Here is a 24,747-nt window from a genome sequence, read left to right as displayed (position 1 = left end):
TGCCGGTAAAACCTCAAGTTTTAAGGTTTCCTGCACTGCCACAACTAGTGCGTCCACCAATGCTTCTTCCTGAATTATAGCGGGAGAAGAAACGTCCTACTCACTGCCTGAGGGAGCTTTACCTGAGATAACAGCCCTTGCAGAGGGACCTGCAACTGCAGTGACCATCTCTGAATCTGAGTCAGAGGTGTCAGATAATATAGGGGTAGGCAGGGGTCGCTTCCTTGACCCTCGTCCCTGACAGGCCGCCTCCACCCGAGCCACCATAGACTCCAAAATTGCTGTAAATGCCTCTACACTCTGTGCACCGGCGGGTCCCGTGGCCCCCTCGAGGGAAACAGGTGGGGGAATTTGTGTGGCAGGGTCCATGATTATTCCAGTAACTTCCTGGATAATATAATTCAAAAAATAAAAAACTTTTTTTTTTTTTTTTTTTTTTCACAGACCCCCAGCGCCACAAAAGCCCCTAAGTGTTACCTGCTAGGGATCCCTATCGATCGAGAGAGAGAGAGAGAGAGAGATAGACCCCCAGGCTCACCACTTGATGCTCAGAGTTTAACTGCAACAGGTTACAGCGCTGTCTTGACAAACAGGAAGTCTTTTGGCTGGCTGCCCAGGAAGAAAGGAGGCGGCTCCGCCCCTCTGCACGCCTTCCGGCGCCTCCCCTAGCTCCACGAGGTGTTTGGATCACCTCAAACATGGCCGCCCCCATGCTGGAGACACGAGGCTACGCCAAAATGGCGGCTCGTGCAATCCAGCAAAAAAAATGGCGGCGGCCTGTACCGAATAGCGGTGTGCTGCAGGGCACACAACACTATCTCTGCATGGGGATTTTTGGCGTGGTTGGCGGTACCGGCCCTGGCGGACCTCATGGCCGTTCGGAAGGCCTGCTATAGCTGGAGATTTGACTAGGAAGGCAGTCTACATGTCCGTGGCTTCTGACTGGTAGGTACCTTATTCTTATCACAGTAAGATTCCCAGACTGCCACTGATTACAATCTTTAAAACATGTATACAATTAGATTGTTAGCTCCCAAACCAAGCCTCCTGGCTTTTTGCACATAAAATCACACTCAAAGTAGGGGGATCTGTGCCATGTTATAGGATAGAGGGGGGACTCTATCTTACCATACAGAGAGGGGCCCGCGTTCACCACAAGACCCGTCAGGGGGAAAAGGGGGAACATACTACTCACCATACCGGAACCAGGCGGGCGCCAACTCCTGACAGTACCCCTCTCCACCGGGGCGGGAGGGCTGTCGACCAATACGGACGCCGTGACTCATGGTCTTTGGCGTTTCAGCGAGACGTTTAACTCGCGGGGTCAGTCCCTTAATGGGACTTTGTCGCGGCCGACCCAGCGCGGAGCTATGGCCTGCACGCGCTCGTAGGCTGAACTGGGGTGACCACCGGATCTCAACATCCAGCCCGTCGCCCAGTTCAGCTTTCTTGCTTGAAGATCTCACAGGAACACTGGAGAAAAAAGCTGTCTAAAAAATCTTTTTAAGAAAAAAATCTTGCCAGGACCGAAGATCCCAGCAAGGTATCTAGGTCCTTACTCCTAACTAGACAGAAAATAACTGATTTGCGGAGGCAGAGAGAGAGGATATACCCTCTGGGACTGCCCCTAGGGTGTGGCCAGAGCATTTTAATTTCCTGTCTAGTCCTGCTCCTGTGGAGGCAACATAACCCGAAGGTGCTGTATCACCGAGGACTACGTCTGTCAATGAGCGATAGAGAAAGTCCATTTTTGGTGGACACAACCAAAAGGAGACTCCTGAAGGTTCAGAATCCAACTGAACTTTCTCAGAGGTTGCAGAGCAATCTCCAGTTGTCGATCAGAGCAGTCGGAGACTCCGCTCTCAGAAGATAGTCCAGGTACCCCAGTACCACGATCCCCCGCTGACTCAAACAATGCTAGCACCAGGGCCAACACTTTTGCAAAGACCTAAGGAGCGGAGGCGAGACCAAAAGGTCCATGCCAAAAACCGATAATGCTCCTTGCCCATGGCAAAACGAAGGAAGCATTGGTGACCGGCACATATTAGAATGTGCAGGTAGGCGTCCTTAATGGCGACAGAGGCGAGAAGAAACCCCCCTCACGTAGGGACTACAGTGTGAATGGACTCCACATGGAAATTTTGTACTCGCATACGCAGTATAGCGCCTTGAGGTTCAGAAATGGGACCTACCTTGCCTTTCTTCCTGGGAACTGCAAAGAGGTTTGAGTAAAAACCCCTGAAAACGTTCCGAAATCGGAACAATCACCCCTTCAAGGAACAAGTCTTGCATTACCTCAAAGAGACCCGTAAGTGATCTGGGGACAAATGCAGGTTGGAAGGGAAGAACCTTTCCGGAGGATAAGACCGAAATTGATTTTGTAGCTTGACCGAATAACTTCATGGACCCATGTGTCCTATACCAGGGAGGTCCATGGATATGGAAACCAGCGAAGACGTCCCTCCACCCCATATACGGGTGAGGGAGCCCCTTCATGCAGAGGCAGCAGGTCTGGAAGAGCCCGCTCGTGGCTTGCCAGACCTGGTCCTCTTGGAACCTGCGGTGGAGGCCCTCACTTTTGATCCCTTGTCTTGAGAACCTGAGGAACAAAAAACCTCTTATGAGCCGAGGAGAAAGGTCCACGTCCATGACGGGGCTCCTTTCCCTTGGTAGCCTGCCGAAGAAGAGTACTCTTGCCCACGTGAGACCCTTAACGATGTCATCCAAGGAAGCTCCAAAAAGGCAATCCTCTACAAGGAGATCAGATAAGGCCTTCTTAGGTCTGGTCCACAGACCAGTATTTCAGCCAGATAATACGCCGAAGGACCACTGCTGATACAGACAGCCTAGAAATCAAAGGAGCCGCATCCATAGAGGCATCACAGATAAACTGTAGCCCCTGGACTAACTCAGACGGACAAAGCGGTTTCCCCTCCACTAAAAGTTCAAAGGTTCAGCCCACTCGGTCAGACCTTGCCACACCAGGGCAATAGTAAATACCAGCCTAAGTGCCGAACTAGCCACAGCGAACATATGGCGGGCCAGAGCCTCCGCCCTCCTATCAGCTAGGTATTGAAAGGCCGGGGACTCCTCAACCGGAATTAAGGTAGCTTTATTTAACCTGGAAACCAATGAGTCCACTACAGGTGGGACCTCATAAAGACACCGCAAGCAAAAAGCGCTTAGGAACCACTGCGTTTTAGACAACCCCACCGTTTTGTGACAATGTTGTCAAAGTAAGCGAAAAAGGGAACACCCTCGCTGCCTTGGAGGGCCTGTGGGTGCCAAAAGGGACCAGCGCCTCCGACACAGCATCAGCCACAACCTTCATTGTTAAAGTGTCATGCACTGACACAAACAGTGCATCCACCAGCGCCTTTTCATGCGCGGCTAGAGGAGCAGAGGAATCATCCTCAATATCTGAGCACTTAGGGTGCGTGGACGCAGACCCAGTAGGGTGGCTAAATACAAAGCTCACCCGGAAAACATACTCAGGGGAGACCGCCAACTGCGATTCCGCAAAGGGGACACCCACCAAGAGCCCACGAGCGGACGACCTACTGGACCTCACAAAAAAGAACAAAAAGGGGGTCGCCCTCTGAGCCCTCCATAGAAGGCATAATAGGAAATAGCCCCCTTTAAAGCGGGCCGCTCGCTGTGATGGTCTGCAGCGCTAAAAGGGGCCAACTGCTCCCCCAGCCCAACAACTGCCGCAGGGAGCCTAGAGGACATCCCTGTCCCACTCACCAACCCCCAGGGTGGCAGGAAACCCTGTTCAACCACCATTGCGCACCAGGAAAACCCCGGTCAGCCGCAACTCCAACCAGCCTCCCTGTGGCAAAAGCCAACTCATAAGCTCACCCAGGGAGGAGGGGTGTTAGGGGTCGAAAGACCCACAGTGACCGCTGAAATTTTAGAGGGGCTGGGGGGGGAGGGGTGGGACCCAAGGGTTCCACTATCCCAGGGAGGTGCCCACGTCCACCCCAAAACCCTCCAGGAGTAGAGGGGGGACAGCTACTTACCATACCACGAACAGCACCGGACAGACCCCCTGCTCCATCGTAATGTGGGTGCTGTCGGCCACGAGAAACCCTGCGACTCAGGCCAGGTCGTATGCGTCCTCGTGAGACAATTAACTCACAGGCCAGCCCCCGCCCATTGGGGCTATTTCGCGGCCGACATAGCGCAGAGCTGTGGTCTGCACGGGCTTGCTGCCTAGACAGGGGGGACCCTTTGGATCTAGATTATCCAGTCGGTCACCCAGTCTGGCAACTGATTGCAGATTTTCACAGGAACAAAACAAAAGCTAGGAAAAAATGTAATTTAAAAAGAAAAAAATTGCCAGGACCAGAGATCCCAGCAAGGAACTAGGCCCTTACGCCTCACTAGGCAGAAGAAAAAAAAAAAAAAAACAGAGTGACTATAACTGAGACTGGGTATATACCCCCTGGGACTGCCCATAGGCGTAGTCAAGCTTTTCCCTGATTAGTGTCCTACTCCTGTAGGGCAGAATAACCCAATGGTTAAAAAGAATAAAGAGCTGTGTCCGTCAATGAATGAAAGAGAAAATGAGATTTTTGACTTAAAATCCATTTCTCTATCGTTCATTGACAGACACAGCTCCTGATCTTCTTAACCATTGGGTTACAATGCCCCCTACAGGAGTAGGACAGTAGGCAGAAAAAAGTCTAGCTACGCCTATGGGCAGTCCCAGGGGGTATACTCCCTCTCTCAGCTATAGGTACTCAGTTTTTTTTTTTTCGGCCTAGTCAGTAAGGACCTAGTTCCTTGCTGAGATCTCTGGTCCTGGCAATTTTTCTTTTTAGATAGAATTTTTTTTTCTCCTGGATTTTTCCTGTGAGATCTACAATCAACTGCCGGACTGGGTTTTATTACAAGCAGTGTCAGAAGAAATACAACTCCACAGAGGGGTGGGTACTGTGCCAATCAATGAACATCAGAGAAAAAGATTTTACAGCAAGTCAAAAATACCATTTTCTCTTTCGTTCATTGACGGATACAGCTCCTGATCTTATTAACCATTGGGACGTTCCAAAGCAGTGTAAAAACATGAGGGGTGGGAACAGCGAAAAGAAATTCCGAAGGCTAAACTATAGCCAACCAGGTACACAGGTGCTGAACCAAAACAACTGGAGCCCACCTGAAAAGAATACTACACCCTCAAAAATTATCAGGTCCTCTAAACTTTGCGGCCAAACAAAACTTCCGCAGATGCCAACACATACACTTTATAGAACCTTGTGAATGTGTGAACCAACGAGTAGGTGGCCGCCTTGCAAACCTGGGTCACTGACGCCTGATGACGGAAGGCCCAGGAGGCACTGGGCGCCCGATTAGAATGCACCTCGACAGGGAAATGAGGAACCTGACCCTTGATGGAACAGGCCTGAACCACCATCTGTCTGATCCATCTGGAAATGGCCGCTGAGGAAGCGGACAACCCTTTCCGTGGCCTATCCGTAAGCATAAAGAGTGAGTCTGGTTCCTTTAATGACTCCATAGCTGCCAGGTACACCCTAATCGCCCGCACCATATCTAAGGCATGCAAAGCAATTTCCTTTGGATGTTTTGGCTTGGGACACAGGGAAGGCAACACAATGCCTTCATTCAAATGAAAATCAGAGACAACCTTTGGAAGGAACGGAGACGAAGAACCACCTTTTCTCTGTGAACCACCAAGCAAGGTGAACGACAGGATAATGCCACCAAAAAGGCCACTCTCTGGGACAGCGTAAGCAGGAGAATCTACCAAAGATTCTCAAAAGAAGGCTTCCGGAGGACTAGAGCACCAAATTGAGGTCCCAAGGCGTTGAAGGGAGGCCGCTAAGGCTGACACCTGGCCTTTGATAGTACTCAAGACCAGTTTCTGCTCAACCCCTTGGTAAAGAAAGGTCAAGTTCCAAGCCACCGAAAAAGAACGAGGATGAACACCAAGAGATTCACACCACGCAATGCACGTCTTCCACGTACGATGGTAGATCTTCCTAGAAGTAGATTTCCTAGCTTTTAACAACATTGAACTCACCAAATCAGACAAACCTCTATCCATCAGCACCTGGCATTCAACAGCCAACCCGTCAAAGCCAGCGACTGTAAAGCAGGATGGAAGATTGGTTCTTGGGACAGCAGATCCTCCCTGAGAGGAAGCTTCCAAGGAATGTCGGCGACAAGCCGCACCAGATTAACGTACCAAGCCCAGCAAGGCCAGTCTGGGGCCACTAAGTTGACCAGAATCCCTTCTGCCTTGATCCAGAGTTGAAATCTTGGCAGAAGCTTGAGAGGAGGAAAGGCGCAAATCATGCGATACAGACCCCACGTGGCCACCAGCGCATTTGTGGCATCCGCCAGAGGATCCCGTGATCGAGCCACAAACCTCTGCTCCTTTCTGATGAGCCAGGATGCCAACAGATCCACCTCGGGAATGTCCCACTAGAGACACAAGTGATGAAACCCCTCCGGATGAAGGGACCACTCCCCTTGGTCCATTGCCTGCTGACTGAGGTAATCAGCTTGCCAGTTTTCCACCCGAAGAATGTGTACAGCAGGGAGGGCTAGAACAAACTGTTCTGCCCACCTTAAAATGCAGGCTACCTGCAGAGATGCCAGGATATTTCTTGTGCCCCCCTGGTGATTGACATAAGCCACGGCCGTGGCATTGTCCGATTGAATGCGCACTGGACATCCCTGAAGATGATCCATCCAATGATCCAGACACTGTCTGATCGCTCGCAGTTCCAAGACATTGATCAATAGTCTGGACTCTTCCAGCGTCCAGATTCCCATAGAAGAATGTTTGCCGAGGACGCCTCCCCAGCCAGACAGACTGGCATCGGTGGTGACCACTGTCCAAGTACAAGGGGAGGAAGGATTTTCCCATCCGAAGTACAAAGCCACCATATGAGGGAATCCCTCATTTCCCGACTCAGACTCCGATTGTCCAGAGACTGCAGAGTCTTGTCCCATTTGGTCACAATCTCTCTTTCAGGGCCCTCTCATGGAACTGTACAAACAGAACCGCCTCGAAGGTAAACACCATCAGGCCTAGCACCCGCATGCAAGTCCGGAGGGATGCCCATCTGCTGGACAGCAGTAGATGAATTGCAGCCAGCAATTTCTGGAGTTTGTCCAGAGGAAGGAGCTCTCTGGCTAAGGCCCAGATAGTCCAGCTTTGTGGACAGAATCAGAATCCAGCCAAACTCCCGCAGAATTCGTATTGTGATCTTCAGGTTTTTCCCCCAGAGCAGATGGAGACTCCGCTTGCAGAATGAGATCATCCAGTAGCCCAGTACCGCAATCCCCTGTTGGCGTAGCAAAGCTAGCACCGGAGCCAACACTTTTGTGAAGACCCGAGGGGCAAAGGCGAGACCAAAGGGTAACGCCACAAACTGATCATGCTCCTCTCCTACAGCAAAGCAGACAAACACTGGTGACTAGCACATATTGGATGTGAAGTGATATCCTTGATATTGATAGAAGTGAGGAAAGGGGAGGAGATGGCAGGACAAACTTTGCCACCAGGGAGACACAAAAGAGTTAAACTTACAAGGTTAGTGTCTTTTCATATCTCCCCGATTTTCCCTCCTTTCTGCCTCATCAGCAGTCTGGGAACTTCAGCACTGTAAAGCTTTTGTTAGCCTTCCTGTCCAAAGCCAGCAATAGATGGAAAGAATCTCTGCCGGTTCAGCAGGCACTGGTCAAGATTCAATCCATCTATAGGCAGACTGGTTGTACCAAAGTCGACTGACTTCAGTACAACCAGCCTGTCACGTTTTTTGACTTTCGATTGCTGGTAGTGGCTATAGCTACCCGCAGTGGTCATTTTACTCTTACAGCAGGGAAGGACTCTCTCTCACTGGCAGAACACAATAGCACTATAGGAGCGATTTCCCCATCAATACTGACTATGTTGATGAGGAAAATCTAGCGATTTTCTTTCCAGCAACCTGTGGCTGCAGGAAAGAAAAATTGTATAATGTATGACCTGCCTAACTTAAGCCCTTTATTTCTGAGTTGATTTTCGCTCACTTCCTGTATGGTAAAACGCTGTCAACGGGACAGAAAGGGAGGTGAAATGTCTCTATCCTCACACTAGAAAGCAGCAAAAACTTGACAAGGGCTCTAGTCCTTTCTATTCAATCCAAATGAAAACAAAATAAAAGATTTGGCTGGACATACACTTTAAAATCAATTACACCACTGTTGCAATTAATGCTGGCAGGTGCCACACAGTTCACTTGGGGGTCCCCATTACATTTTCTATGGAGCCCCATTAATGGTAGTTGCTTTGCATTGTGGCTCACTGCTTTGGAGGCCCATGTGCCAACTGCCTTCAGTTTGCACATGGTAAGGCCTACAGGTATGAATCTGCTAGGACATTTGCTAAAATCATTCACAGTGTACAGTTCACTTATACAGGACAGGGATATTCTCAACATTACTAAAGTTTTACTATAACCAAAATAGGTTTGTGGGGGCGCCCACCCTCCCCCTCCTCAGTGTCCTATCGGGTGACTTTCTGTGGTGGAGCACTATGTGTGGTATATATAGGGGCCACTCTCTGCATGACAGACCGTTATACATTTTTATCCTGTCTAATGATGATGTGTTTTTTTTATTTCATTTGCCATTTCATTGTACAGGTCATAAAAGGCTCATATACATGATACAGACCCCTGAAGAAGCGGCCCCATAGGCTGCGAAACATGTTGGGTTAAGCTCCGTTGTTTGTACATCGGTTAGCTATATGATACAGTTTGCCTAATCTATGCACCTTTGTAATGGACATTATGTGCTGTATTACATTATGTATGTGTTTTTGTAAATTCGGTTTTAATCTGTTACAATAAATATTTGTTTTTATTACTGTTGCTACTTTTTGTTCTACGGTACCCCTTAAAAATCCCACCAGCCCTCCCCATACATCTTTTAGTTTCTTTTTCTCTAGCTTTTCTTTTCATTTTTTCTTCTCTGCTTTTTCACTCCCAGTTCCACCCCCCCCCTTTTTTTTTTTTTTCCTTCTTTCTTCTTCATTCTTTCTGGATGGCGGTTTAGACACCTTAAACCGCCTCCTACTTTATTTTGGTAGGTTTCTTTTTCTTTCCTACCCCAATTTGTTATAACCAAAATACCTAAATCATCTTTTACAAAAGGTGGCAGGAGACCATGTTAATGATCATTCCTCTGGACCAAACTGTACCTTGAAGTAGTCATATTTTATATTAACACATGACCTCTGACTACTGCACCCACCTTAATAGAGTCCTGCTCTTCATCAGACTGCTCATATAGGTCTTCTCCCAGAAAGTTCCAGGGACTGCGAGAGTTCTGAGATGCATAAAGTTGCCACCTCCACAAGGACAGGGGACAGAACGAAATCCGTAATGGTAGTGAGGTCACGCTGGAGTTTACTGGGTTATAATCTTTCTGCAGATTCCAGTAATCGTTAAAATATAAAATAGGGTAGTAGTCACCACTGACAGCATCAAACTTCACATCTAAAGTGGAGAAGATAGATTTATTAATGACAATGGTAACTGAGCAAGATCTTTCATTACCTGAATCTTCCAATCCACACCACAAAAGATGAAAACCCTAACCTAATTTGTTGCTATGGCAATACCTTCACTTTTGTGATTATCCTAAAGAGTACAACCAATGCTCCTCAAGCCGACCACAGACGTGATACGATCCTTTACGGCAACCACAGGTTGCCGGGGAAAAAAAAAAAAAAAATCGCTCGATTCCCCCCTCAACACAGTCCCTTCTGTGGCGCTATTGTGTTCTCCCAAATGGCAATAATTGCATGAAAAATCTGGCAGGCTGGTTGTACCCAGGTTAACAGATCATTTTGGGTACAAACAGCCTGACAATACATTGCTCAAATTTCGCCCGGTCCCTGCCGAACCGGCTAAGATTCGAATGGTCTACGGCCGGGTTTATTTGCAGCATCACTCATAACAATTAGCCCATTTGATTTCCTAAAAGAAAATGTTATTCTATGTAGAAGAGTGAATAATCAAAGTACATAGCATGCTGCAGTGTAATCATTAGTAAATCTCACTCATCAAATGTATGCCAGCGAGCTGTAGTAGTAGATAGCTGGAACAATGAGACGGATATTGGCCGCATCACAGGAGGCAGAGGAGAGATTGAAAACTCTCGAAGCACAGCAGCTCATGAAGACCAGTGTAGTGAGATCCCACTTGCACACATGGTACAATACAGCTCCGTTCTCACGCAGGATTAGGTCATATCAGCTGCAATTATGGAAACATAGGAATACACAACCCACACATGCAGGCTGGACGGGACTGCCAGTGGTGTGTAGAGTACAGCTACAAGTGGTACTTTGGACTGCACTTCTCTGTGGATAGCAATTATCTCACTATAGACTTTTACATGCAAGCAACCGATCCTGAGCACAATGGACCAAGTTATGTTGGATTGACCCTACACATAGTCCACTGTGGTATTCTCCCCAAGGAGGACTCCTGTGCGGTAGATTGACCAACTCACAGGCAATATAGTATTACCTAGAGACTCTTACCATCTTTTGGCTCAACTGCGGATTGAGAGTGTGAGTGTATGTGTACGAGTATGAGTGTGAGTGTGGTTAAATGAGGGGAAGGGGGTTATTAATAGGGTATCTTAGGTAGGGTAGGTAGGTCGGGGGGAGGGTGGAAATGGGTATATTTGGATATGGGAGGAAAGGGAAGGGGGTGCACTGGGTTGTTACATTGCACCTGTTTTTTTTTTTTTTGTTCAACCAAAGATGTGAGGCACTTATGGTTAATATTGTGCGGACATACATAACTCACTCATTACAAGCAATGCTTGAATTATGAGCTCAGTTAATGAAAGTCAAACTGTTAACGGTCTTCTTCAAAAACAAGTGCCACCGTTATTAATGTAGCTGTAGAAAGAAAGATATGTTAGGCTTTGCTAATCATATACTAGTTGGGATTGGACTGTGAAAGACTGTTTCTCTTCTTCACAAAATAGAAACTGTAGATGTAAAGGAGACGTACCAACATGAATGGTTGGAGTAATTGTTAACAGTTGGCCTAAAACTAGCAAGGGACATCACCACAATAGTATGTGTGTATTCAATTTTTCCACAGAAAGAAAACTAGCGTGTTAAATTTACAAAAAATTAGCTCTAGCTTGCATCTTTAAAAAAATTCAATAACCGCTAGCCTTGGTTACAGACTATACTGAATAATCAAATAGTAGAAATGCTGCAGAGTAAGATCAATATTAAAATATGGAAAAATACATACCGCAGTTCTTTTCAAAGATACTGAAATGCATAAACAAGTAATATCAACAAAGGCCCCTACTTACATTGGTCTAGAGGTGGCGGGACACTTCCTTGTACCCATGGAGTGTGATCATCAACAATGTTAATTGTTATATTTGGATGCCAGTGAGAGATTATTTCAATTGGTCCAAAATCTTCAGCCCTCTAAAAGGAAACAGATTGTTATAGACATTACAAATATTGAAAAGCACAGAGAACGACAATGTGACAATCTGTGAATCACACCTTGATCATCTCTGGATCAGCCTCCGTCTCTCCTGTCAGAAGATTTTTGGTCTTGAGGAACCGTTTGCGCTTGTATTTATTAAGCACTACAAAAGAGCCAAGTGTTTAGAATGAGGTATTAAGGAAAGGGGCAACAAAAAACAAGGTGGGTTACAAGGGGAGGATGAGACAGAGACATTAAGTTAAATAGAAGGGAGGGAGGAGATAAAACAAGGATAAAGAGTTAAGCCTGGTACACACTGTAATTATTTTTCATTCAGCCCAGCGGCCCCGTTGAGCTATTGTGTTCTGACAAGGGACTATGGATTTTGGACTTACCAAAATCCATTTCTCTGATGTTCACTGACAGACAGCTCATGTAATTCTTGAACATTGGGTTATACTGCTCGCTACAGGAGTAGGATACTAGGCAGAAAAAACTTCTGGCTACATTCATGGGCAGTCCCAGGGGGTATACTCCCTCTCCCTGCTATAGTCATCCGTTTTATTACAAGCAGTGTCAGAATTAGAACTCTACAGAGGGGTGGGTGCTGAGTCTGCCAATGAACATCAGAGAAATGGATTTAACGGTAAATCCAAAATCCTCTTTTCCCTTTCGTTCATTGACGGAAAAAGCTACTGTCATTCTTGACCATTGGGACTTCACAAAGCAGTGTTAAATATGAGGGGTAGGAAACCACAAAAATAAAAAAATCCTAAGGCTAAACATTAACCAACCAGGCAATAGGGGCTCAACCAAAACAACTGGAGCCCACCTGAAGAAAACCATACACCCTCAAAGAGAATCAGGTCCTTTAAACAGCAGCCTGCAAAACCTTGTGGCCAAAAGGAAGCATTCGCAGATGCCAACACATCCAGTTTATAAAACTTTGTAAAAGTGTGCACCAATGATCAGATGGCTGCCTTGCAAACCTGACACCTGAGGACGGATGGCCCAGGAGGTACTAAACGCCCTGGTAGAGTGTGCCTTGTTAGGGAAAGGAGGAACATGACCCCTCATGGAATAGGCCTGAATCACCGTTTGTCTGATCCATCTGGAAATGGTCACAGAGGAAGCGGACTACCTTTTGCGAGGTCCATCCGTGAGCACAAATAGAGAGTCTGACTTCCTGAAAGACTCCTTAGCTGCCAGGTATACCCTAATTGCCCAGACCACATCCAAGGCATGCAAGGCAATTTCCTTCTGGTGTTTAGGCCTGGGACACAGGAAAAACAACACAATCTCTTCATTCAAATGAAAATCAAAGACAACCTTTGGAAGGAGCAACGGACAGAGGCGAAGAACAAACTTATCTCTGTGAATCACCAGGTAAGGTGAACGGCAGGATAACGCCGCCAGTTCCGACACCCTGCACGCAGAGGTGATAGCCACCAAAAAGGCCACCTTCTGGGACAGCGTAAGCAGGGGAATCTCCCAAAGATTCTCAAAGGGAGGCTTCTGGAAGACCAAAAGCACCAAATTGAGGTCCCAAGGCAGCAATGGAGCCCGCACTGGAGGAACCAGGGGTATAATGGGGGGGATAGCTACTCACTATACCAGGAACCAGGTGGGCACCGCTCTAGACAAATCCTGCTCTCCATCGAAACGAGGGGCTGTCGGCAAGGAGGAAAGCTGCGACTCGGGCCGATGCCAGGTCATATGCGACCTCACGAGACCTTTAACTCGCAGGGCCAGCCCCCGTCCAGTAGGGCTTTGTCTCGGCTGACCTAGCGCGGAGGCCTGCGTGCGCTCACTGGCCAGACTGGGGTGACCACTGGATCTAGATTATTCAGCCCATCGCCCAGCCGAGCCGTTGATAGTAGATCTCACAGGAAAAATCCAGGAGGAAAACATTTTCTATCTAAGAAATTTTGCCAGGACCAAGGATCCCACCAAGAAACTAGGTCCCTACTCCTGACTAGGCAGAAAAAAACTGAGTGACGATAGCAGGGAGAGGGAGTCTACCCCCTGGGACTTCCCATGGGTGTAGCCGGAAGTTTTTTCTGCCTAGTGTCCTACTCCTCTAGGGGGCAGTATAACCCAATGGTCAAGAATGACCGGAGCTGTGTCCATCAATGAATGAAAGAAATAAGACAAGCCCATTAACCAACAGAAAAAAAAAATAGAAATAGAAAAATACATGTGAAAAAAATGTTTTCATCCTCTTCTGGCTGCTTCTGTTTCAATTTATGTGTATACATTTTAATATAATTCAAAATATGGCAACCCAAAATGTAAAGTTTTCGTCTTTTTTTTTTTTACGGCTCTTAGCGCATTGCTGCATTACAGAACTTTACAGAGTTCCCACAGACAACACCATACCTGTGTTCAGATCCGTTAAAAAAAAGTTCACTCGTTCGTGAAAACAGTAGATGGCAGCCAGGTCTGGCCACCGCTCTCAGAATTGACTGCTATACAAACATGTTAGTGTTCTAGAAAAAGAAGTCACCCTTACAAATCACTTCTTCCCCATGCCAGAGGAGCACAAGGGAAAACCTACAGACACATGAACGTTTTAGGTTTGGTTGGATCATTCAACTATCCTCTTATATCTGTAGGTACCTTAAAGCCGGAAACTCACAAACTATAATTGCAAGTAGAAAAAAAACGCAGGTTAAAAAGCTTCCCAGAAGCTCACTGTGTAGGTTTGAACGGTGAGTGAATGGGACAGTAAGTTGGCTGGTTTTCAGGCAGTCATTGGGATGCCTAATTTAAAAACCCACAGCTACCACCACATATAAACACATGCTTATTACAAGAAATACTCCCCCCACTCATAAAACAGGAAGGGGTAACAAGGAGATGGCAGGCAATTTAAAGTCCTATTAGCATCAAACCAATCCATTAATGGGTGTTGCATTAAGCCAGCCTTTTCATGTAAATGGCTGTCAGAACACCACAGCAGACCAAAAATCAGACATGCACCATTTTTGCTGATAAAGTGCCCAGCAACGCATAGTAGTGCATTATCTTGCATTATTGGTGCAGGTATGAATGGGAGTTCAATACTAATTTTTTATTCCGTTATCTGAGCTCTCTCTATCATTTGGAAAGCTTATCTGACATAGTGTTTTTTTTTTACTAAAGCTAGAGGACAAAATGAATTCCAATTCTACAGAAAATCCAATCAGCGTCTAACCTCAGCTTGTTTAAATTAGGCTTTAGCAATAAATCCTGGAAGCCGATTGGTTTCTCTGCAGAATTGTGACTAATTTTGCCCTCTCTAGCTTTAGTAAATAAACCCCAGTCTGACCGTTTTCTAACAGCTTACTTACCGCTTCCCAAAAGCCAGGAAAGCATTTGGTATACGGCTGAATAAACCTTCAGTGGATTAAACAATACATGTGAGAGGAAAAGCAAAAAAAACTGAGAAAGAAAAAAGAATGAAAAGAATGAGAAGAATGTTCTCCTTACTGCGAGATGTATGGACAGTGGCCAGCCTCCGATATAGGGCCTTCTGGTTGGGGTCTGGGTGGAAGCCACTCTTTGTCAGATATATGTGGATATAATAGGAGCCGTTATTCTGTACTCCCTAGACAGACGAAAAAGCAGAATCTCAGAACATGTAGTGCTGCATTAATTTTTTATATCATCATCTGCTAAACAAACTATACTACCCTATTAACAGCATAATCATAATAATATCAATAATAATAATAAAGGCAAATGTCAGTCGGTCCTATTGACCCTCTTGTTTCCATACTTGGGGAGTCACTGACCCAGAACAAGTACACATGTAAGGGCTTCTGATTGACTGACTTTCTTGATCAGAATACTGTTGCATGACTCAAATTGATAAAGGCTGCGGGACTGCATAGCCAGTCAGCTAGTATTTCCAGCAGCAATGGCAGCATTTGTACCTCTCCTCATAGCATGTGTACCTTAGTCATTTTGCCTTAAAGAGAGTGTAAACCTTGGAACAAATCATATTCCTCTAGTGTGCGTTTCAATTTAGAGCACCAAGCGTAATTTCTGTTTTTTGCTTCGTTCCTCTACTATCAATGCTGACAAGGTTTCCTGACACCAAGAGAAAAATGGTGACATGGGAAGAAACTCCAGCTGATTGACCGCCTCTGTTCCTGTGTGGAGAGGAAAGGGGGTGTCCCTTTCCTCCAATCAGCTCTCTGGGCTCTCCTCACTGAGCTCTGGAGAGTAACTTTTTTTTTGAACTCTCAAAAAAGCTTTAAGAATCTGCTATTTGAATAGACGTAGAGAAGCCTGCAGATGGGCAGGTACATATTATGTAGGTGAATTTGTTTAATCGCTGTGTATCACCTGAGGCCAGTCACATCACTGGGTATGTGTAAGGGTTTACAACCACTTTAAGTTCTAAAGGCAGGAGGGACTATAATGTGCACATAAGCTGAACTCTTAAACAAGGCCGGCAAGGTTCTCGGTTAAAATGGAAACTTGCCATCAGAGTTCTTCTTTAACACAGATAAACAAAGATGCCCACTTAACATATAAAGCATTTACATTGTAATTCAATGTAGGGATTTTGAGTTTTCAAGTCTTGCACCCAATATCTGATACTAATCTATTAAAGACTGATATTCCAGTGATGAAAAGCTCAACAATCAATCCAAAAGAAGCTCACCTCTGGAACACTGATTTCTGAATATTGCTCATAGCAGCCATCTCCATTCACACCACTGCTCCAGTCCCCGTACACCAAGTCCCTCTGCTCCCAGAAGAGAGCTGCAGTGGAGTTAAACTCTGTGAAGTGTTCTTTCTCTGACAAGAACACATGGAGGTCCTGTAACAAAAGAATCAAACAACAATCAAAAGAAAACAGAGGAGCCATAAAATAAAGATGTATAATGCAAAATTCTACCATATGTCATGCAGTTATTTTTACAGAAGACTGTTAGGCCTCATTTACACTTGCAATTGAGGAGTGGTAAGACCCCACAGTCGAGCTGTGTTTTTACTGCCCCTCAACTGTTACCCCTGTTGCTGCTGAGGCAGCAGCTGGGGATGTACACATGCCGCGGCTGCGATACTTCGCACCCGCGGCCGGAATTATACACCATTGCCCTCAGCGGGTATTACTGCCTGCCGAGCGTGACCCCTTCAAGTGAATGGGGTCGTGCTTTAACCATCGCACAACGCGCACAGTTGCAGCCTAATTGTCTGTTAATTAGGGGGTCAAAACAGACGATAAGGAGGTGTTGCATCTCCTATTGCTCTTCAGCCTTAAAGCTGAATTCCAAACAAATCGCTAAAAAAAAATAAATAAATAAATAGATATACAGGAGAAGTTATAGGCCTGTCCATCAAAGATTTATACAGCCCCCAATTTCCTATGCTGGAATTAAGCAACACATCTAAGTCCCTTCCATTCCACCAGCATGTGATTGGACAGTTAAGGTTTAGCAACAGACTGATAAGATCATCTCTCTGCATGTTTCTTTTTATTTTTGGCATATATATGAATGCAGAACATCCGAATGGCCCCCAAGCTCTCCATTTCCTCTTCCAATCTCAGTACTGCTGTTCAGGGAGTTACAAGTGACCAAAACCAAGTCAGATACAGATACCTACACAAATTGAAAAACACTTTTTTCATTTAGAAGTATATAACTGTATCCGTGTTTTTTAATATCTGTCTGGAATTGAGCTTTAAAGCTATGAATAAACTAAAATCACTATCTAAAGCTATTTTTTAAGCCTATTACACTGCACCCTCACCAGTGCTAGTGGTCTGGATGTAACAAGCATACCATTAAAGTGTCTTTAGGAAAAAGATTGCGGCTTGGAGGCCGGGGAGCCCCGGTGGATGTGGCTTGGTCCTGGGGTGTTGAGCCTCTGCGAAACCAACTGCTGATGGCCCATATAATAAAAATCCTGTAAGAGAAAGAAAGAGGACCATATATATATATATATATATATAAAGATCGGATTGCTAGCTCCCTGGTAAAGGACTCATCTCTATAAAAACAGCATCTTTACCAAGTACTGTGATGTATTGCCACCTGCTGGTCACAAATGGTTATTTTAACCTTCATACTCTACAAAATCATGCAATTATTTCTTGGCTAAAAGGGGGATGCAACACATCTATGACACCTGAAAAATTTTAATTGACACCAGAAGAAACTAATGGAATTGGAAGAGGGCCTGCGGGCGGCCGGCCGGGCGGCAAAGGGCCTGCGGGCGGCCGGCCGGCTGGCAAAGGGCCTGCGGGTGGCCGGTCGGCCGCCCGCAGGCCCTTTGCTGGCCGGCCGGCCGCCCGCAGGCCCTTTGCCGCCCGGCCGGCCGCCCGCAGGCCCTTTGCTGGCCGGCCGGCCGCCCGCAGGCCATTTGCCGGCCGGCTGGCCGCCCGCAGGCCCTTTGCCGGCCGGCCGGCCGCCCACAGGCCCTTTGCCGGCCGGCCGGCCGCCCGCAGGCCCTTTGCCGGCCGGCCGGCCGCCCACAGGCCCTTTGCCGGCCGGCCGCCCGCCCACAGGCCATTTGCCGGCCGGCCGCCCGCCCACAGGCCATTTGCCGGCCGGCCGCCCACAGGCCCTTTGCCGGCCGGCCGGCACAGGGCCTGCGGGCGGCCGGCTGGCCGGCACAGGGCCTGCGGGCGGCCGGCTGGCCGGCACAGGGCCTGTGGAGGTGAGTGGGTGGCTGGCTGGCATCCGGATTAAGCCTTTCCCTACCCCAGCAGGGTTGTTCGAAATAGGCCAGAAATAGGTGACTAAGGCCCACAAAAAGAAATCTTCAGAGAAACATCTGTAGGCACATCCATCACACTGAGGCTTGGCTGAACAGAGTGGGGCTCAGCCTTGGCAGGGAATTCCCTCCTTTTTTCTGGCTAGCATCCATTCGACATAAGGCAGCATAACCCAAGTAGGCATGAATATGAAGTACCATGTGTCTTGTGATGTATGACAGAGAAATTATAGAAACCGTTCATAGTAGCGCACTTACCTGAAGAATACTCCTTTAATCACCTGCCATGCATTGGGGGGAGGAGCTGGCTGTTGCTGCTGCTGGTCTGGATTCTGTTGGTCAGGAACAACAGCTGCTTCAGTTCCGACAGAGCCATTGATGCTGGCCTGAAAGAGACAATAACACCATGAAATATCTAAAGTAGTGTAACCTAAAGTGCAGAACATGTAACACAGCTGGGTCATATCGTCACTACATTCTGAATCTTGGTTTGCTTACTTCTGCCAAAAGGTGTTACAGCACCAAAGATAAGGGCACAAAAACTTTTTCTTAAAAAGGTTCTATACACTCATTACTGCTGAAAATTTATCAGATCTGAAAAATCAATAGTAATTTAGGGAGACCCTGTACCCAAGCTCAGACTTGTCAAGTGGTTTAGGCTCCAAGTTGCCAAATAAGGGATTGGCTGCCACTATTCTGTCAAAACTGGAAGCTTTTTTTTTTTTTTTTGGCCAATCCAAGGAGGTGGGCTGGCTTAGCAGAGGTACACCTTATGGCGCCCGCTATTCAATCCAAGTACAACTTTATTTTCTAAGAATAAAAGCAGGATTCAGAATATAAAATGGGTACAGTTTTCAGTTTATACAAAACAGATAAGCTAAAGAAGGTTCCGTTCACATTAGGGATGCACCGAAATAAAATTCTTGGCCGAAGCCGAATAATAATGAAATGCTTGGCCGAAGGCCGAAAACCGAACGCGGTGTTTCGCATTTTTTCCATTTATTTTGCCAATTTTTTGTCCTCTCTCTTGTCCTCTCGTGTCTCTCTCTCTCTCCCTCTTGTCCTCTCATGTCTCTCTCTCTCTCCCTAAATGTTACTGTAGGGAATGGGATTCAGTGCACACTGCAGCTTTGTACCATAGGGTTAATGTTAGTGACACTGTAGGGATTGGGAAGGATGCTGGGAATGGAAATCAGGAAGCATGCAGGCAGCCTTGTAAATTTTAATTGCAGATACAGGGCACTGGGCAGGTCAGGGTTAATATGGTAACATCAATTACTCAGTGACAGTCAGTCAGTGTCAGTGTGGACTCGATCAGATTATACAGTGACACAGTCTCTCATAGTGATGGTAGTAGGAGGCTGGAGGTGGACTAGTAGGAGCCTGGAAAGGAGCACAGCCGCATACATACATTACTCACTCGTGCACTGCAGCCCGCCCCACACATTCAGTGAGTCTTACTCTCCTCCCTAGTTTTTTCAATGGCACATTCAGGAAGCCAATCACGCCGTGAGTAGCGGCACAGAGGAACCAATCAGGTGTGCAGGCACGCGTGATTGGTTCGCTGTGCAGCTAATCGTGGCGTGATTGGCTCCCTGAATGTGCCATTGAAAAAAACTAGGGAGGAGAGTAAGACTCACTGAATGTGTGGGGCAGGCTGCAGTGCACGAGTGAGTAATGTATGTATGCTCACCGCTGAAGTGTCCCGGCTTCACGGAAGTCTGTGAGTCCTCCTGTCCTCCTCCGAGTCCCTTCCCCCTGCCTATGTAAATATCGTGACCTCGGCCATATGAATATCGCCTACGGCCACAGAACGATAGTCGATATCATATCGACTATCGTTCAGCCCTATTGTTCGGCACAAAATTATTCGGCCTTTTGACTTATTCAGCCGAACACCTAAAGTGCTATTTTTTCTATTTTCAGCCGAATAATGTTCGGCCGCCGAACATTCGGTGCATCCCTAGTTCACATGTTTTGAATCACATCTATTAGACCCCTAATGTCTCCATAAAGAGTACCTGTCACCTGCCCAATGCTATCACAGAGGGATTTATTAACCCCTTGCGATAGCAATCAAGTAAAAATAAATTTTAAAAAAATAAATAAAAAAATTGCCGAAACCCCCATTGCCCCACACACCTGTGCAAATGCAAGCCAAGGGTGTGCACACAAATGTAAACCACAGTCCCACCACACGCGTGACATATCGCCGCGAACATCAGCGAAAAAAACAATAATTCTAGCACACGAGTTTTTAGTGAACGAGCGTCTAGACGGATGAGCTGTAAAGGCTTTTAAAGCGTCACCTATGGTGATTTTTTGGGACCATCGTTTGTGGTGACATCAGGGGCGCACACAATTTTAAGACATGGAATGTTTGGTATCTATTTCCTCAATGCATGTTTTTGCACTAAAATTACATATTATATTTTTTCCTAAAAATCTGCATTTAATAAACAATTGTGCAAATATCATGTGACATACAAAATTTGCAACCATCACCTTTTAATTCTACAGGGCCTCGGCTTTAAAAAAATATATAATGTTCTGAGGGTTTAAGTAATTGTATTACCAAAAATTAGAATGCTTACATGTATGCAATAAATAAAAAAGAGCTGAACCAGTATGAACGCGGCGGCCAGCTTCCCAGCCCACTCCTTAAAAACCAGCTATTGCTAAAGACGCCGGTGGCCGCGGGATCAGAAAATTAGTTATCTGAACCATATGTGGAAATCGCAGCTGTACCGCTGAACAGCTGCTTTGGAAATTTACAGAGAAAACAGACAGGGAATTCACACCTGACATGTGTGAACCCAGCTGAAGAAAGCAACAAAGAAGCCAAAACAAAGGGAAACACATACACTTTTGCTAGGTTCACGCTTATGTGGTCTGCCTGTAGCCACGTTTGCGGTCAGGGTTTATTTGAATGGGCTTCTTGGGTATGTCTGCAGGAAACAGGTTCCTGAACCCTTTCTAAAAACACAGCCACACGGAAACTGCATAGTGCTATGTGTTTCTGCGCACAGGAGAACATGCCATGGTTTCCAATGCACAGGAGTGCCATTAAAAATTATTGGCACCCCTGCGCATCTGCTAAACAGTAGCACATTTTTGCTGCAGCTATGCATGCAGTTTAGGCCTGGTTCACACTTGTGCAGCTCTGCAAGCAATGTTTTGAGCGGGCACAGCAGCCCATTCATTTGAATACACTTTCCTGAAAACTCAGGGAAAAGGTCCCTGCTCCATTTGTCAAATCGCAGCCGCAAGGAAACCACAAGTGCAGGGTGGTTCCCAGAGTGAGAAGCGGCTGCTGCGATTTCCAGTGCGCGTGGGTACCATTAGGATTAATGGTATGTGCACGCATCCCCTGTGTTTTTCTGTGCGGCTGATTGTTGCTGTGGAACAGGTGTGGACCCATAGTGGGAACCACCCACACAAGGGTGAACCAAGCCTTACACTTAGTAAAGCACCTGCATAGATGTAAACAGACTTGGTGTGCAGTCAAATGCGCTGCTATACTGTATTGTTGATGGCTTTTCAGAAGGCATTTCAGATGGTGAAGAAGCAATGTGTTGTCCTCCCCACTTTCTTTAACCTTCAAAATGGTGGACCCGCCGTGCCGTAATCATGTACACTGCACACAGTTGCAGGGTGACTGCAGTCCAGCCCTATTTAAATAAATGGGATTGGTTCTGTGGAGGTACTGCCTGCCAACAGCAGACAATGGATGCCCTATAATAAGTCTCTGGGTGATGTTATTGCTTAGGCTCTGCAGCCATTGTCGCTGCTCTCTCCTCAAGTCAGCTGCAGAAATTATCATGTTACCCGACCAGAGCACCCTTAGAATAGTTAAAGAGAAGTAAACCCTCCTCTGCAAGTTGTACCTATAGGTACTGTAAATATCTCCTAAACATGTACCGTTTATTAAATGCAGCCAGTGACATCACTGGCGCATGCACTCTGAAGGAACGGCCGCTGGTGCCGTTCCTTCAGAGCCCTGTGCTGTGATCGTCGGCTCCCGCGTGCTAGTAGAGAACCACCCCAAGGTAAAGGAGTAGAGGGCAGGGAGTGCCCATGGGAACATTTTCCAACTACGCCAAAACCAAAAGTTGGTCAGACCAATAACACGCAAAGAAAAGAGGAAGGGAGAGGGTAGATGGGGGGGAAGAGGAGAGTTTTTGTGGGAGAATGGGAATTAGGGGAAGGGGAGGGAAGGGAAAGGAAGGGAAGGTCAGGAAGGTATTTGAGAGAACAATATTGTGCTAATGGTAACATTGGTTGATGTCACCTCCCCTACTGAACCCTACTGGGGTAGAAGAGAGGGAAAGACGACACAAACTCCCTAAATTTATGGTCATATAATGTGAGAGGATTAAACGTGCCAACTAAAAGACACAAGTTATTAGAAGAGCTTAGACAAAACTATGCCAGTATAGTATTTTTACAGGAAATACATATTGCTCAGGATAAAAATGTGAAATCTCTTGTCTGATCTCTTAATAATGGCACATTGTTCTTAGCGGGAGATTTCAATTTCTGCATAGACCCGCTTCTGGACTGTACGTCCAGCGCACAAGTGAAGGGAGGATGATAACTCAGGACATTAAGGAATAAGCTATTTCAATACCAACTAGTAGATGCTTGGAGAGCCCAACACCCTAGAGTGAGGGACTACTCCTACCATTCTCGGATCACTCTACGTACTCAAGAATAGATTACTGTACATAATGATAGAACACAGGCTGTTAGAAGCAGTTGTCATTACATCAATAGGGACAATGACTATATCTGACCATGCCTCAGTGACTGTGGAAATTCCCAGGCTCTCAAAGATAAATATCTGGAGATTAAATGAAGATCTAATACAGGAGGAAGAAATAGGAAAATGGATAGAGAAAGAACTTAAACAATATTTTACAGACAATGAAACCCCAGTAGCTACAATATGGGAGGCTCACAAAACCTATATTCGAGGAATACTTATTTCAAATAGATCCCAGGGAACAAAAAAAAAAGGAAATTACTGCTCATATAAACAGATTAATAACAGAAATTCACGAGTTAGAACAGCAGCTGTGTGCGGAGACAGAGCTGTCAGGTCCCCGCTGTTCTCTATGGGGGAATCAGATGAGAACGGCCATGCATCTCTATGGGGCATCGGATGGCAGCGGAGACATGTCCGCTGACATCCGATCCGGTCCATCAAATCTGGACGGATGGAAACCCTATTTTCTTATCCGGTCCGCTGGACGGATGGAAAATAGGGTTTTCATCCGTCCAGATTTGATGGACCGGATCGGATGTCAGCGGACATGTCTCCGCTGCCATCCGATGCCCCATAGAGATGCATGGGGCACCAGTTCAGATCTGCTAGAAAAACTGACAGGCGGATCTGAATGGTACGCTAGTGTGAAAGGGGCCTAAATATTAAAGAGAGATAAACTAAGAGCTTTTGGAGGAAGAGACCAGACGCAGTTTTAATAGAGTTACTAGGGAAAGATACAAGTGGGGGAAATAAACCAGGAAAATATTTAGCAAGAATATTAAAGAGTAAAAAAATCAAACAACTATATAGAAAAAGTAAATAGTGGGGGGGGGGGGGGATGGTCTATTACACAGATATAGCCAAAGCATTTCAAAGTTATTATAAGTGTCGGTTCACACTACCGCGGCACGACTTCGGGGGCGACCTGTGAAGTTGCGTGCACCGCGACTTCGGTGCGACTTGCACGGACTTCATATAATGAATGTCAATGCAAGTCGCTCCGATGTCGCCCCGAAGTAGTACAGGAACTATTTTCTGAGTCGCTCCTATTAGAACGGTTCCCGTAGCACTGCATGGACCGCGACTGGTCAGGCTGACCAGTCGCCTGACAAGTCGCGGTAGTGTGAATGGGCATTAAGGCCCTATATACCGTGCGGCAAAATCTCCTGAAGTAGAACAAAATAGAAAACAAAGGATAAAAAAATATATAAAGGAATCAAAACTGCCTAAAATATCAGCAGATAAATGGATTTTTGTAAGATCTTACCGTAAAATCCTTTTCTCTTAAGCTCATTGACAGACGTAGTCTTCTTGATTCTCAAGAGCTGGGTTATGTTGTCTCCGCAGGAGTAGGACTAGGCAGAAAGACAAAACGTTCTGGCTCCACCTTAGGGGCAGTCCCTGAGGGTATATCCTCCCTCTCTCTGCTACAGGGAATCAGTTCTGTTCTAAAGCAGTAACAGAGAATTTAACCCAACCCAACTCAATGATAGAGGGGCGGGTACTACGTCTGTCAATGAGCTTAAGAGAAAAGGATTTTACGGTAAGATCTTACAAAAATCCATTTTTCTCTATCGCTCATTGACAGACGTAGTCTTCTTGATTCTCAAGAGCTGGGACATCCAGAAGCAGTGCCACAAATGAGGGGTGGGATTGACAAAAATCAAAATCCAATCTAGAAGGCCCAACCGGTGCCAAACTAGAAGTTTTAAAGGCTCATTATAAACAAAGAATGAGACTCAAAAGAAAAATTTCCAACGGAAAAAAACCCTCGAG

At 46.3% G+C, this 24,747-nt stretch overlaps 1 protein-coding gene across 1 annotated transcript in view; it reads right to left on the bottom strand.

The window, feature by feature from the left end:
• The window catches only part of CLPTM1 (CLPTM1 regulator of GABA type A receptor forward trafficking), a 91,465-nt gene that overhangs the window by 24,388 nt on the left and 42,330 nt on the right, over positions 1–24,747 (bottom strand). The window contains exons 2-8 of the mRNA XM_082264482.1: positions 18,462–18,589; positions 17,270–17,393; positions 16,144–16,302; positions 14,961–15,078; positions 11,567–11,652; positions 11,365–11,485; positions 9,271–9,515 (exon numbers count right to left, since the gene is read on the bottom strand). Of these exons, the coding sequence (XP_082120608.1) occupies positions 9,271–9,515; positions 11,365–11,485; positions 11,567–11,652; positions 14,961–15,078; positions 16,144–16,302; positions 17,270–17,393; positions 18,462–18,589 (981 nt within the window). The remainder of the gene's footprint in view (positions 1–9,270; positions 9,516–11,364; positions 11,486–11,566; positions 11,653–14,960; positions 15,079–16,143; positions 16,303–17,269; positions 17,394–18,461; positions 18,590–24,747) is intronic.

The sequence above is a fragment of the Pelophylax lessonae genome (genome assembly GCF_965119305.1).
Source record: "Pelophylax lessonae genome assembly, chromosome: 7".
Classification (NCBI taxonomy): domain Eukaryota; kingdom Metazoa; phylum Chordata; class Amphibia; order Anura; family Ranidae; genus Pelophylax; species Pelophylax lessonae.
This window is presented reverse-complemented; position numbering and strand designations above follow the sequence as displayed.